Source organism: Cannabis sativa, chromosome 7 (genome assembly GCF_029168945.1).
Source record: "Cannabis sativa cultivar Pink pepper isolate KNU-18-1 chromosome 7, ASM2916894v1, whole genome shotgun sequence".
NCBI lineage: Eukaryota > Viridiplantae > Streptophyta > Magnoliopsida > Rosales > Cannabaceae > Cannabis > Cannabis sativa.
The window spans coordinates 12,302,100-12,316,933 of NC_083607.1; the positions used below are offsets into that span (position 1 = coordinate 12,302,100).

At 33.8% G+C, this 14,834-nt stretch overlaps 2 protein-coding genes across 2 annotated transcripts; both read left to right on the forward strand.

The window, feature by feature from the left end:
- Positions 1 to 681: 681 nt before the first annotated feature.
- LOC115696291 (transcriptional regulator TAC1-like) lies at positions 682 to 1,539 on the forward strand. Its single transcript, XM_030623200.2, has one exon. It carries the CDS (start codon positions 682 to 684, stop codon positions 1,252 to 1,254), a length of 573 nt encoding a protein of 190 aa, XP_030479060.1. The 3' UTR covers positions 1,255 to 1,539.
- A 4,921-nt stretch (positions 1,540 to 6,460) lies between these two features.
- Positions 6,461 to 8,542, forward strand: LOC133039626 (uncharacterized). Its single transcript, XM_061118531.1, has one exon. It carries the CDS (start codon positions 6,461 to 6,463, stop codon positions 8,540 to 8,542), a length of 2,082 nt encoding a protein of 693 aa, XP_060974514.1.
- The last annotated feature ends 6,292 nt before the right edge of the window (positions 8,543 to 14,834 follow it).

Genomic DNA, 14,834 nt, shown 5'->3' on the forward strand with positions numbered 1-14,834 from the left:
GTATAATTTGTAAAAAAAAATAAAAAAAAATAATAAAAAAAAGTTTAATTACGTATAATTTTGTGATGTCACATTTTCTATTACCTGTAATTGGCAAATGCAACTTCATTTGAAACATTTTAGCTTCAAAATCCACTTGTAAACACATATCGATCAATGCTAATAATAATATAAGGTCAAACTAATATACAGACAAACAAGCTGCAATGTTGATAATTATTAGCAAAAACACAGCTAGATCATTCATATATATATAACCCACCATTAAAAATATTAGTTACTTTTTTCTTTAATCTTTTCTCAGCCTTGTAATTAGTTGTTCGTCCTCTAATTAAGGGCATTTTGGTAATTTAAACATGCACATATTTATAATAGGAAAAAATTAATAGTATAAAAATGAAGAGTTTCGTTTGCAGATGTTGAATTCTCTAACTAATTTATAAGCTAAACTAAGCTTATTCCTTGGCCTGCGATATTAGATTATTTTCTCTCATTAGTGATGAAATCATCATAACATCTCCCCTAGCCTAAACCGACCAAGTTGACTTACTCTTCTCTCTATAATATATATTAGTCATTATTATATCATATAATAATAATATAAAAAAAATATCTAAGTTCTCCATAGATCGGAGAAGCTTAAGTAGGGCTGAGATAGCACATATATATATGTATATATAAATGGATAATAATAATAATAAGTTTGAGCTGATGAAATGGGAATCTGAAGATCAGATCAGTGGTTTGAGTGATCTGGTGACGAGGTCGTATAGTTGTAGTTTTTGCAAGCGAGGATTTTCAAATGCACAAGCTCTAGGGGGTCATATGAATATTCATAGAAGAGACAGAGCAATCATCCGACAAAGATTCTCCGAGGAAAACAAGGTAAATAATAATTATTCCTCTGAATATACAAACCCAGATCATCATGACCAATATGGTTTATCATCATCGAAAACTCAGAAAAGTGATAATCATCATCGTCAACATCAAAACCTAGGTTCTATTCCGGTACAATTAGACTTATCACTGTTGGCCGAACAGCATAGTAACAAGCCACGTGTTGATTCTCAGACGATGACGGGATCAGATGATGACCATGTTGGTTCCTTTGTTGGGGAACCATCGGTGACCGCTGCCGCAGCCGTGGTGGAGGAGCGGAAGACGGAGGAGTTGGACCTTGAGCTCAGGTTAGGGCCAGAGCGTCGACATCATGATGATAGGACCACGTTGAGTACAAGGGAATTCTTTTGATCCATGTTTTGAGCATGCATATATCTGAAGATTTATATATGTTGGCTTTTTGGAAATGAAAACACTAGAGGTTATTAATTATATATATATATATATATATATTCTTATTTCTTGGGTCTACAATCATCTATTTTTCTGATTCATTCATTTGCATGGTGTTTTCATTTCTTCTTCACTTTAATATTTAGATATAGTGTGTTATGAAACAATATTTAAGGAATATAGATATTTTATTGATTGTAATTGTTCTTAATGTTGTTATATTAAAATTATAAAAATAATTCAAACAAAAGTTATTAAGATATTTCTATCTTGCATTGGAAAGGTTATTTTGTTCATTTTTATATTCATTTCATTTCAATACTTTAAAATACAATCAATAAAGAAATGTAATAATTTTTATTTTTTTTTTCGATTTCATTCCATTTCATTACTTTCAGCAAAAAGTTACATTGCACTACTACACAAAAGGAGTTTAGAGGCTGTTATTTTTGCTGAAAACTAAAAAAATAGACACTAAAGGGCTGTTTATCAATTTTATGTTTAAAATTGACATTTAGTGTTGGTTATATTATAATAACCGACACCATAGGAGTTGGCTTAGGGTTATATAAACACATTAAGAAATAACTGACGCCATATGTGAACGCAACGGTTGACACGTGTCACTTATAGCATCGGGTATTTCATAATAACGACGACATAAGGGTTTATATATATATAACCCTAAGCCAGTTTCATCTTTCTCATTTCTTGACCTTTAAAGTAGAGCCACCGAGAGAAATTGTTAAATAGTAAAAAAAAATGCTTATTTATTAGTGTAAAAATACAAAATAAAATTAATACTGTATAATATTTTTTATAAAATTAATGTAATATATTTTTATTTGAAAATATTGTAGTGTTGAGTTAATTTTATAAAAAAAATAACACTTTATGACACAAATAAGGAAAAGAAAGAAATAAAAGTAATAAAGAAAACACATATTTATTATTAAAGAAACTACAAATTAATTAAATTTTAGATAAATATTTTCATAAAATTAATTTGATATATTTTCTGTTAAAATAATTTTTTTATATTTAATTTTATCTTTATTTGCAGTTGAAAATAGTATTTGTGGCACTATTGGAAAAGAAATAAAAAATGATAAATATATGGCCCAAAATTATGAAGAAATGGCATTAGTAAAAAGCCCAAAGTCCAAGAAAAGAGGCCCAAAATTGGCCCAAGAAGACCCAAAATCCTCTCGGCCGACATCAGGTGCCAAGTGGCACCTCCGAATTCGCCCCTACTCCACTCTCTCTTCGTGCCTGCCAGCGGGTCCCACGTAAACAGGCACATTAGGTGCCTTTTGTCCCTCGCCCAACCCACGCGCACGTGAGGAGCACAGCGCCGTGTGGTCCAGGCGTGCCACGCACGTGCCAAAAGCACGACTCTGTCGTTTGGCTCCGGTCCGCAACAACCTAAAAAGTCCAATTTTCACACCATTTTCAGCCAATCCGTGTGTGACACGTGGACGAGGTTGCCCAAGTCATCCAATTAGAGAACGACATGGCATTCTCGTTTTAACTATAGGGTAACTGTATTTTTACCCAAATGCAATTTGTAATAAGTTTAATTGCACATTAGTCCTTATAGCTTCCTATAAATAGAAGCTTAGGATTTATGAATTTACTACAATTTCAGACAGAAAATCTAAAGAAAATACTTGAAGCTCTCGGTGTTAGTTTACCGCTTTTTTAGTTAATTTTCTCATGGATTTCTAAGTTCTCTTATTATTAAGGCAGACGATGAAACTTAGTGTATTTAATTAAGTATTTATTTTTATTTTGATTCTCAGTACAATATGTGCTTATGAGTTTTACTTCATAAAATAATTTCTTTCATCTTTAATATCATGTATTTTTAATAGTCAAAATTATTAATGTTTGGTTTTACATTTTATTAAAAACACTACAAGAAAAGGCATTTTTACCGGCGCAGTTCGTCAAATGCGCCGGTAAAGGTTGTCGAGATACAACAAAATCTGAAATTTCACTTACATTTAGGCTTCACTTTTGTCGGCGCATTATTGCGCCGGTACTAAAACGTTTTGCCGGCGCAATAATGAATATGCGCCGGTAAAAGTGACCCAATGAAGCGCCAACAGGCGCGAGAAGTTTGCCGCCTTTCATTTCATTTATTATGGCGCTTGTTCACTTTTACCGGCGCACAATTGCGCCGGTAAAAGTGCCAAAAAAAATAGAGGGAAACTTCCCGCGTTGATTTCCTTGGTAGGTGGGAATACTTTTACCGGGGCACCATTGCGCCGGTAAAAGTGTTAAAGGAAACGTGTGGATTTTAATGTGATAAGTGGGGATACTTTTACCAGCGCACAATTGCGCCGGTAAAAGTATTTACTTAAACGCGTGTTTTGGCTAATTAGGTCAGATTTTATTTAAACACTTTTACCGACGCAATTGGATGCGCCGGTAAAAGTATATATATGAATCAGGAGCACGAAGCCCCCTTCTTCTCCTTCATTTTTCCTTTTTTTTTTCAGGTTTTGCAGAGAAAACCTCCCAGCCCCTTCTTCTCAATCTCTCTTCTATTCTCTATCAATCTCTCTTCGATTCTCTTCTATTCTCTATCAATCTCTCTCAATTTCTATCTCATTCTCTCAATCCCCCTCAATCCCTCTCAATCCCTCTTTTTTTCTGTTCAAAAAAACCACCACCACCACTGTCGGCCACCACCACCACCGTCGACCACCACCACCATCGACGGCGGCCGAGCTACGCCAGCCACCACCGCAGACCACCAAGCCCCACCTCCTCCAATTTATTTAAGGTATTTGTAATTTTTGTAAATTTTGATTTTTTTTTAATGTTTATGTGTATGGATTTGTGTATGTATGTGTTGATTAGTGTATGTATGTGTATATGTATGTATTTCTGTATGTATGTGTATGTATATTTATTTGGGTATAAATGTATGTATGTATGTGTATAAATACATGTATGTATGTATATGTATGTGTATGTGAGATTATGTATATATATATATGTGTATGTATGTGTATGTGTTTGTGTATGTGGGTGTGTATATATATGTGTGTATATGTATGTATATATGTATGTATGTATGTGTGTATGTATGTATGTGTATGTGTATGTGTATGTGTATGTGGGTGTAGGTGTGTATATATATGTATGCATGTATTTGTATGTGTATATTGGTGTATGTATATATATATGTATGTATGTAAATATGTATGCATATATGTGTGTATCTATGCATATATGTATGTAAATATATATGTATATGTGTGTGTATGTGTGTGTATAAGTGTATGTGAGTGTGTGTGAGTGTATGTGTATGTGTGTATATGTTTAAGTTAGTGTAGGGTAATGGATATGTGATAAAATTTTTAAATTTTTATAGGTATTAAATTTTTAATTTGGTTTTACTTTTTTATGGAATTAGGTCCGTGTTCGACCGGTCCGGATTACCGTTAGCTGCCTGCAGTTGTCATTTTTGCACTCGATTTAGGTATGTTTTTTTTTGCTTTTGCTTAGTACGTAGTAGTGTTTGTTATGAGTTAATATGTCTATGCATGTTAGAGAAGTAGGTTCTGTGATAAAATTGACTGTTGTTGGATGGGTGGATATTATTTGTTTGTGTATATATTGTCTGGAAATATTTGTTTGTGTTATTTATAGGTATTAAAAATTTTGGGTTTACACTTTTTAAGCTGTTATGCTGCCGAAATTTTAGTAGAGAAAATGTAAAATTAATTGAATGTTTAAATGAAATAAAATTGAAATTGAAATTGAAAATATGTAATTAAAAAGTTAGTAAAAATAATACTTTTTTTTTTAAAAAAAAAATATTTTCAATGTAAATAATAAATAATTAGGAAAATATTTAATTATGAAATGTAACATATATTTTTAAATATAATAAAATGATATTATTAGTTTTAATAAGTTACTAATTTTAATTTAATTAATAAATTATTAAAAATTAATAAATGATTGACAAAAAAATTAAAGAATGTAATATATAATTGAAAATATAATAAAGTGGTATTAAAATTTTTTAAAAAGTGAGTACTTTTAATTTAAATAAAAAATAATTAAAAAATAATAAAAATAAAAAAAATGTAATGTATAATTTAAAATATAATAAAGTGATATTATAAATTTGAAAAAGTTTGTAATTTTAATTTAAATAATAAATTATTAAAAAAATAATAAAAGTGAAATATGTAACATATAATTTAAAATATAATAAAGTGATATTATAAATTTGAAAAAATTAGTAATTTTAATTTAAATAATAAATTATTAAAAAAATAATAAAAGTGAAAAATGTAACATATAATTTGAAATATAATAAAGTAATATTATAAATTTTAAGAAGTTTTTAATTTTAATTTAAATAATAAAGGATTAAAAAAAATAATAAAAATGAAAAAAATGTAATATATAATTTAAAATATAATAAAGTGATATTATAAATTTAAAAAATTTGTAATTTTAATTTTAATAATAAAAGTGAAAATGTAATAAAGTGATATTATAATAAGTATAAATGAGCATAAGATATTGTAAAGTATATGATAAGATATTGTAAAATAGCATAAAATTAAATTTGTATTATCTTTTCTTGATCTCTTTAGTTATACACCAAAGATAGGATTTAACAATTGTATTTGTATTATCACATAGTGATAATTTTTTTATTTTTTTTTTTATTTTACACATGCACGAAATACCTTAGACCCGTTTGGAGAGGCTGAGTCAGTAAGGACTCTTAAATACGCTTCTCCAAATTATCCAGGACTGTTTGTCCACATGGATAGTTTGGGCTTGTTTTATACTTATAGTATGATCTATTGCTTATTTGATTATTTCATTAGTAGATATTTTGGTACAATGTCTTCTTACACGTTCTTGTAAGTCGGCAAACTTAATTACTACAAGTTTGCTAACTTATAAGAACTGTAGGGAGGTGCTGCCGAAATTTTTACAAAAATGAAATAATCTTAAGAGCGTAGATTGTACTATATGTATATTACAAACCTGAATGGGATAGGTTCTTTACCCTTTTAGTAATGGAGTGAAAAGGTGGATTAGGACACTTGCACATTTTGTTGTTTGTTTTTAAATTTTTTTTGTTAATTACTTCATAGTGGAAGATGCCTACAACCGAAGTTGGATGAAGGCGCACCGGCGCTCTGCAGAGTTTCGAAGTGGCGTTGAGGAGTTCGTTGCGGTAGCAACGAACCACGTGAATTCTGACGGATTAGCTCGATGCCCATGCATGCGGTGTTTGAATGTGAATTTCCACACACCTGCAACTATAAGGGTTCATTTATTTCTCAGCGGGATCCAACCTTCGTACAACCCCTGGTATTTCCACGGGGAGACTTTCTCTCAGCCCGCAGATGAACTTCCTGAAAATGACGAAGAGGAAATGGCAGATGTGTTGGCGAACATGTTAAGAGGGGACCCTGAGTTTAACGAATCTGCTAACACGACTGATTCTTTCAATGAACCCCCTATCAACGACAACAATAAGTTTGATGACTTGTTTAAGGAGATGGAGGCTGAGTTATATCCAGGTTGCAAAAAATCAGCCCTCAATGCACTGGTAAAGCTTATGCACTGCAAGGTTTTGAATAGGTGGAGTAACCACTCTTTCGATATGTTGCTGTCCATCTTGATTGATCTATTTCCGGAGGGGACAAAATTACCGAAGTCGCATTATGAGTCGAATATGCGATTGCGCAATCTAGGTTTAGGTTACGACTCAATAGATGTGTGCAAGTATAATTGTGCTATTTTCTGGAAGGAGAATGAGAAGGAGTTTTGCCCTGTATGTGGCAAATCACGATGGGTGAAGAGAAAGGGTAAGGGGAAAAAAGTTCCTCACAAAGTTATGCGTTACTTCCCACTCACACCTAGACTAAAACGATTATATTGCTCAAGACACACTGCAGAGGATATGCGTTGGCATTACTCGCAGAGACCAAAAGAAGACGGTGTGCTTAGGCATCCTGCGGATGCTGAAGAATGGAGGCAGTTTGACCGCCTTCATCCGTCTTTTACTGTTGAACCTAGAAATGTCAGACTGGGATTGGCGACTGACGGTTTTAATCCATTTGGCAACATGAGCAACTCTTACAGCCTGTGGCCAGTTATTTGTGTCCCATATAATTTGCCACCGTGGAAGTGTATGAGTGCTGAATCGTTGTTGTTGACCTTATTAATTCCAGGTTCATCATCTCCTGGGAAAGACATAGATGTATTCATGAGACCGTTAATTGATGAACTGAAACAGTTGTGGGAGACGGGTGTTGAAACCCGAGATGCCTACAAAGGAACTGTGTTTTCAATGCGTGCGGCAGTGTTGTGGACAATAAATGATTTTCCTGCTTATGCTCTAATGTCTAGTTGGAGCACAAAAGGGTATATGGCGTGTCCCACTTGCAATGAACACACTCCTTCTATTGGCCTAAATAGTAAGATTGGATATGTTGGCCACAGACGTTTTCTCGAAATGAGTGATCCGAGAAGGAGAAGCAAAAAGTACAATGGTAAGACTGAGAAGAGAGCACCACCTCCTGTATTGACGGGGGATGATATTTTAACTCAATTAGACCGAATTCCATTGACTTTCCCTAGAAAACACAAACAGTTCGGGGGTGTGAAACGGAAGCGTTCTAGTGAAGAGCTCAATTGGTCTAAAAAAAGTATTTTTTTTGAGCTTCAGTACTGGAAGTCAAAGTCATTACGACATAATCTTGATGTAATGCACATTGAGAAAAATGTGTGTGACAGCTTAGTAGGTACTCTTCTAAGTATCGACGGGAAGTCAAAGGATACCGACAAGGCGAGAATGGATTTGCAAGAGTTGCAAATACGACGAGAGTTGTGGTTGTATGAAGACCGGAATGGGAAGTGGAAAAAGCCTCCAGCTAGTTACACACTTAGTGTTCAAGAACGGATTGAATTTGCAGACTTCATAAAGTCTGTACGATTTCCAGACGGTTTTGCAGCAAACTTAGACAAAAATGTAAATTTGGATACACGCAAGATTTCCGGGCTCAAATCACATGATTGTCATGTGTTGTTACAACGTTTACTACCGGCAGGTATCCGTAAGTTCTTGAAAAAAGAAATCCGGGACACAATCATTGAGCTGTGTGTGTATTTCAAACAATTATGCTCAAGAACACTTAATGTTTCGGATTTAGAAAAAATGCAAACAAATATTCTAACTATTTTGTGCAAGTAAGAAACAATTTTTCCACCGGCTTTCTTCGACATAATGGTTCACGTAGTAATGCATCTCCCTAAAGAAGCTATACTAGGTGGACCAGTGCAGTACAGGTGGATGTATCCCATTGAACGGTCAATGTCTGTGTACAAGAAATATGTCAGGAATTGTGCCCGTCTGGAAGGCTCTATTGCTGAATCTTTTGTGGTTAATGAGGCATTAACCTTTTGCTCAATGTACTTTCGAGAAGTTGAAACTCGATTCAACCGTCCTGACCGGAACAATGATATTGTCTAAAACATGCCAACTCGACAATTTTCTGTATTCAAGCATGTTGGCCGACCCCTCGGTATGAGGACAGTCGACACCTTACCCATGCAAAGCAAGCGTAAGGCGGAGTGGTACATTTTGAACAATTGCACAGAGGTTGAGCCGTATATCAAGTAAGTATAAATTCCAAAAATACAAACACACAATAGTCGACTTCATCTAAAAAATTCTTAACTTACTAAGTGCATTATATTATATAGTGAGCACAAGGAGTTGCTTCAAGCAAGGGGTGTAGGCAATATTGAAAAAGTGCAAGAGACTGAGTTCCCTGAATGGTTCAAAACTCGAGTAAGTCTTGTTGCCTCTCAATACTCTTAACCTTGCTCTCAATAACTGTTCAACTTTTCTTAATTTAATATTTTTCCTGATATGTAGATTAATGAACTACGGTTGAGCAACCACGATGCAGTGTCAGATGAGTTCTATGCTATCGCTAACCCAGGGAATGCAGCAATTTATTTTTATCCAGGGTGCATAGTGAACGGTATTAAATTTTTGGTCGAGAAAAGGGATGATAACCGCAAAACACAAAATAGCGGTGTCATGGTCCCCGGTGAAGATGGACAAAATTTTTACGGCACACTTGAAAAAATTATGGAGTTCACTTATTTAAAAGATTGCAGTGTTCTCTTATTTTTTTGTAAGTGGTTTGACACTAATGGGAGTAGAATGGATAGTGACGGTGTTATTACTAGCATCTGCGTCAACCGACAGTGGTACCAAAATGAACCGTTCATACTTGCATCTCAAGCAAAATTGATCTACTACATTCCTGATTTAAAGAACGGTAAAGACTGGCTGATTGTAAATGAGTACATACCGTGCAATGTTTGGGACTTCCCGGACACGGATGGGGAGACACCCTTTGTACAGGAAAACAATTCAGCTGAAACCGAGTTCGTTGTTCAACTTCCACAGTTGGATGATGTTGACTATGTTCGCCATCATGTCGACCCAACTGAAGTTGCAAACATCCATCGTGTTAATTCACAGCCTCAACAATTAGATGATTTCATTGTCGATGATGACAACGAGGGTTTAAATACCGAAGAAGACAACTCCTTAGAATTAGAGAGTGACAGTGATGATAATGTTGTATATGTAACTGATGATGAGGATGATGAATTGTAATTGAAATAGTGTTTTAAATAAAATAAAAATTACAACCCTTCTTCTTTAATATGTTTGCAATATGTTAGTTTATTTTAAATGAACAATATGTGCTGTATATGTAGTATGTCTACACCAGGTGGTAGCAGTTCGAAAAAGAAAGGGGTCAGAGGTAAATACAAGGGCAAGAATGTTGAGGAGGAGCTCTCCAAAACACAATCTGCCAAGTTACCGATTGAGGTGCACGCAGAGACTGGCACCCCCGTAGGCAAAAACGGAAAAAAATTCAACAATATGGCCAAATGGATGACTCGGATGTCTATCCCCATTAATAAATTCAAATGGGAAGATGTCAGTAGAGCTGACATCAACGCACTCTGGGATAGACTTGAGGTATGCCTTAATAATTTTTTTAATTTCTAAATTACTGTACTCTTATTAAATTGTAATTAATGTATTAATGTGTAACTTTTTGCAGACCAAGTTTGTCCTCCCACGAGATAACCCTACATTCGTAGACTACGGTGAGTACGAGATGTCAAAGGGTTTACGTGACTGGAGGGCAGACTGCAAGAAGAAGTGGATACAAAACATTGAGGAGCTTGGACAGGAGAGGGCCGACATGTCACCTCCTGAGGGAGTAACTCAAGAGGTGTGGAGTGACTACATCGCTTATTGGAGCACAGACAAACAAAAGGTACATTTTTTAAAATTTCTAATTTTGGTAATGTTTAATTTATATAGTCAATAATAAATAATTAATTGTTAGAAAAATTATTAATTTTAGGCGAGAGCAGCGAAAAATAAAGAAAGTCGGGGTAAGATGAAATTTCTAGGAGGTTGGGGCTCCAAGCCTATTGTTTCACATGTTGTCGAGGGGGTAAGTTTATATTTAACTATCATTCATTTAAATTTTTCTAGTAAAATAACAATACTAATATATTTTTTCTTGAAAATAGGCTAACCCCGACACAGGAGAAATGCCAACTGCGGTGGAAACTTTTCAAAAGTTTCACCATAAAGGCAACGTTTGGCGCAACGAGTTCGCGCAACGAGCTTACGTAAGTTTAAGTTTTAATTCAATTTTTATTTATTTGTTTCAATTTATTTTGTATTAAAATTAACCATTTAACTTATTTGTTTGTTTTAGGAGCAAATGGTTGAAATAGCGGCAACTCAACCAGCGCCCACTGAAGATGAGCCCGAAGAGCCTGCTGTTGATCCTACAAAGTACCCCCGAGACTTACCTGTTATGACGCAAGTACTCGGGGAACGATCTCGGCATCTTAGAGGCTTTGGCCATCTCCCCAGACTGAAGGGAGTTGGGGTCAAAAGAGCACCTGCCACGCATCCTTCAGCCCAACCGACTGTTACAATGGAACAGTACGAGGCTTTACAGAAAAAAGTGGAGGAAGCGGAGCAGAAAACTCAACATACGAGGCAGCAGTATGAGACACAACAACTCTACCTCAGACGATTCCAAGATCAGTTTGAGTATCTTTCTCGAGCTGTGCCGGGTTTCAACTTGCCTCCCATGGATCTTCCACCATTGCCCACTCCCGTGCCGGATCGTCACCGCTCCCAGGCTTTGGATCGTCATCGCAGCCTCCCGAGACTCAGAGAAACAACGATGACGACATTACCCGCCTATAGAACTGTACTTTTTTTATTATCCGGTTCGAACATTTAACATTTTGTTTATATACTGATTTTAGTAGTAATTAATGTTGGTTTATCTTTTAATGTAAATTATATTGGTTTATTTTGTTAATATAATATTATAATTATTTAAAAACATTTAATTAATTATATTTGATTAATTAATATTATAATTAATTAAATATAATTAATTTAATTTTTCTAAAAATAAAAATTAATACTTTTGCCGACGCATTACTGCGCCGGTAAAAATGGCTAAAACTATTGGCGCCAACTGTCAGATTGGCGCCAATAGTTTTGCCAAAAGCTTATCATAGCAGGTTCATGGGGGATAAGGCCATTTTTTAACACCGACGCTTATTTTTCACCGGCGTTATTTCTCGCCGGTAAAAGAAAGTTTTACCGGCGCAGTTACTATACGCGCCGGTAAAAAGTCCTTTACTGACCAAGCTTCCCAGATAATCTTTGCCGGCGCCCAATTGCGCCGGCAAAGCTTTGCCGGCGCAGTTAATTTTCTTGTAGTGAAATAATATTCTTTGATTTTGGTTAATTACATTAAACTGTTTCACATTTAATGCTTAGAAGTTATAATTTTAAAAATAAAGAAAAATCAATTTTTGTTAGAAAATAATTAGTTTGATTACCGATTAAATTATGAGAATCAATATAAACATAAATATTTTTATACACTTAAGTGGATTCTAGACCTTAATAATATCCCCAAATATCATTGAAAATATCTGTTACTGTCATTTTTACCGTTAAAATATTTATTTTATTTTGTTACCAAAAATCTCACAATTTTTGGAACTAAGTTAGAGTTTCAATAACTTAGATTAAATAAGTATTTAATTTATTTGATCTCACGCAATTCTCATGGGTTTGACCTCGTTTTTCACAATCTCCATACTACAATAAAGATTTGCCGCTTGCGAGTTGATAAATGTAAAACGTACCACTTTTGGTCACAATAGAAACTCTAGCCAACCACCATTAAACCCTTGTAGTTTCATCGTTACTCCACTACTTTTACTTAATATTTTTAATCTTTTATTTTTTTTATTTAAAAATATATTCCCGGTATTTGATTGTCTTTTTTTAGATTTGTAGTGTAGACTGAGCTTAGACGTAGTGGTTGTGGTTGTGGTAGCTCCGACTGCCGATTTTGGTGGAGAAATCGTTGAATCTCAACGTCCATTAAGATATATATAAATGTGTTAGGTTATTTTTAGTATTAATTTTAGATTAAGTTTAGTATATTTTTAATTTAGTTTTAATCGTGTTTGGAGCATTTTTATGCTTGTTATCTTTTATTTTTGCAGATTTAAAATAGAAGAAGATTAGAAAAATATCATAGAAAAAGATGGGAAAAAGATAAAAATATCATGATATTTAAAATAGAGAAAATTGTGCAAGCCGAAACTTCAAGCCTTAATTCGACGATGTTCTGTTCAGATTTTGGAAAAAGTCGAAATATGAAAATTCTAGATCTCTCTTTTATCTTTACAGAGCATCTTGAATCGTCCAATTCCGAGCAATATTGAGAGAGTTATGGCCCAAATACTATCAGTCGACGTAGCAGAAAAAAAATATCTCGTTTGAGGTTTCCCAAAAATTTAAATCCGAATGGAAATTTAAATATTGCGTTTTTTTCCATATTTTTAGGCTTTCAATGCCTATATAAAGGGAAGAAGGGAGTTGATTTCATCAAGCAATTTCAGAGAGAAAAAAAGTGAGAGTTCAGATACAGAGTAGAGAGATCAACTGCAATACTAGAGACATACTGCTCAGGGTCTTCAACATTCTTCTTTTCTTCTCTTCTCTATTTTTAATCTCTTTTCTATCAGTTAATATGTGTATTTGTGCTTCAATAAACATGAGTAACTAAACACTTTAATTAGGGTTAGATGGATATTGTTTAACATTATTTTATGGTTTTAATATGATTAATTTTCCCCCTAATTTCTATGTATTCTATTTTACTTGTGCTTAATTACTTTTAATTGCTTGATCACCAATTATCTGTCTATGATTTTGATGCGAGATCTGAGAAGTGAGTGTCAAATATGCTATAGTAGAATAGAACTGAATTTCGATATAGGACGAGAGTACCTATATGGTTTAGATAGCTTATAGGGTTTCTGTGTTTAATGCCTGTTGCATGTTAAATTTATCACGAGAGTAGAAAGTTTGCATGTAATTGAGATTTATATATCTGAGAAGACTATAAATTACCTTAGTAAACCTGCTATTGCATAGAAATTAATATTAGGAAAATAATCATATTAGGCCATATCCAATAAAAACAATTGAAATCGAAGCCCTAGTTTTTATTAACTTTCAATTTTCTTGTATAATTGTTTCTTACTAGTTTCTTATTCTTAATTCTTTCTTTATTTTTTATTTAACCAATAGAAGTAAAAGTTTAATTTTAACGTACTTAACTACACTCCCTTTGGGATCGACCTCACTCCTAGTGAGTCTACTACTTTAAACGATACGTACACTTGCGTGTGCAAAAATATCGCAACAAGTTTTTGGCGCCGTTGCCGGGGATTGTTAGTTAATATTATTAAAAATTAAATTTTGTTCTAATTTGGTTTTTCTTTTTAGTTTTAGTATTAATTTTTTTTTTGTTTCAAATTTTTATCTTTTTAGTACTAACTTAGTTTTATTTTTTTAATTTTACTAATGTTTTACTTATGAGCTTGACCTGCAAGATAAATCCAGATGCTATATCTTGAGGATTTTGCCCAACAACATAATGAGCCATTCTATTCTGCTTGGAGGAGATTTAAAGAGTATGGAGAGAGATGTTATCCCCCTTTCTCAAGTGGGTATTTTACGTGGCTCTTTTATAATGGACTTAATAATGAAACAAGAAGCTGGGTTGATTATGGAGCAGAGGCAACTGGAGCGCCTCTATTAATGAGAGGCTATGACGTAATCGATCTATTGAATAATATGGCAGATTTTGATTATGACTGGCATTGGGATCCATCACTTCAGGGTTGGAGTCACCAATACCCACCTTATTGCCCAAATTCATCTCAACAATCTGAAAAAGAGGAACAACTACTAGCACTTCTACAATCACTTCCAGGAGAGATTAATTGCTTAACAAACATGGTGAGATCCTTATGTGATAATTTAGTGGCTCATGATTCAGAATGTAATAACTCCAATAATGAAAGTTACGAGAGTTATTGCT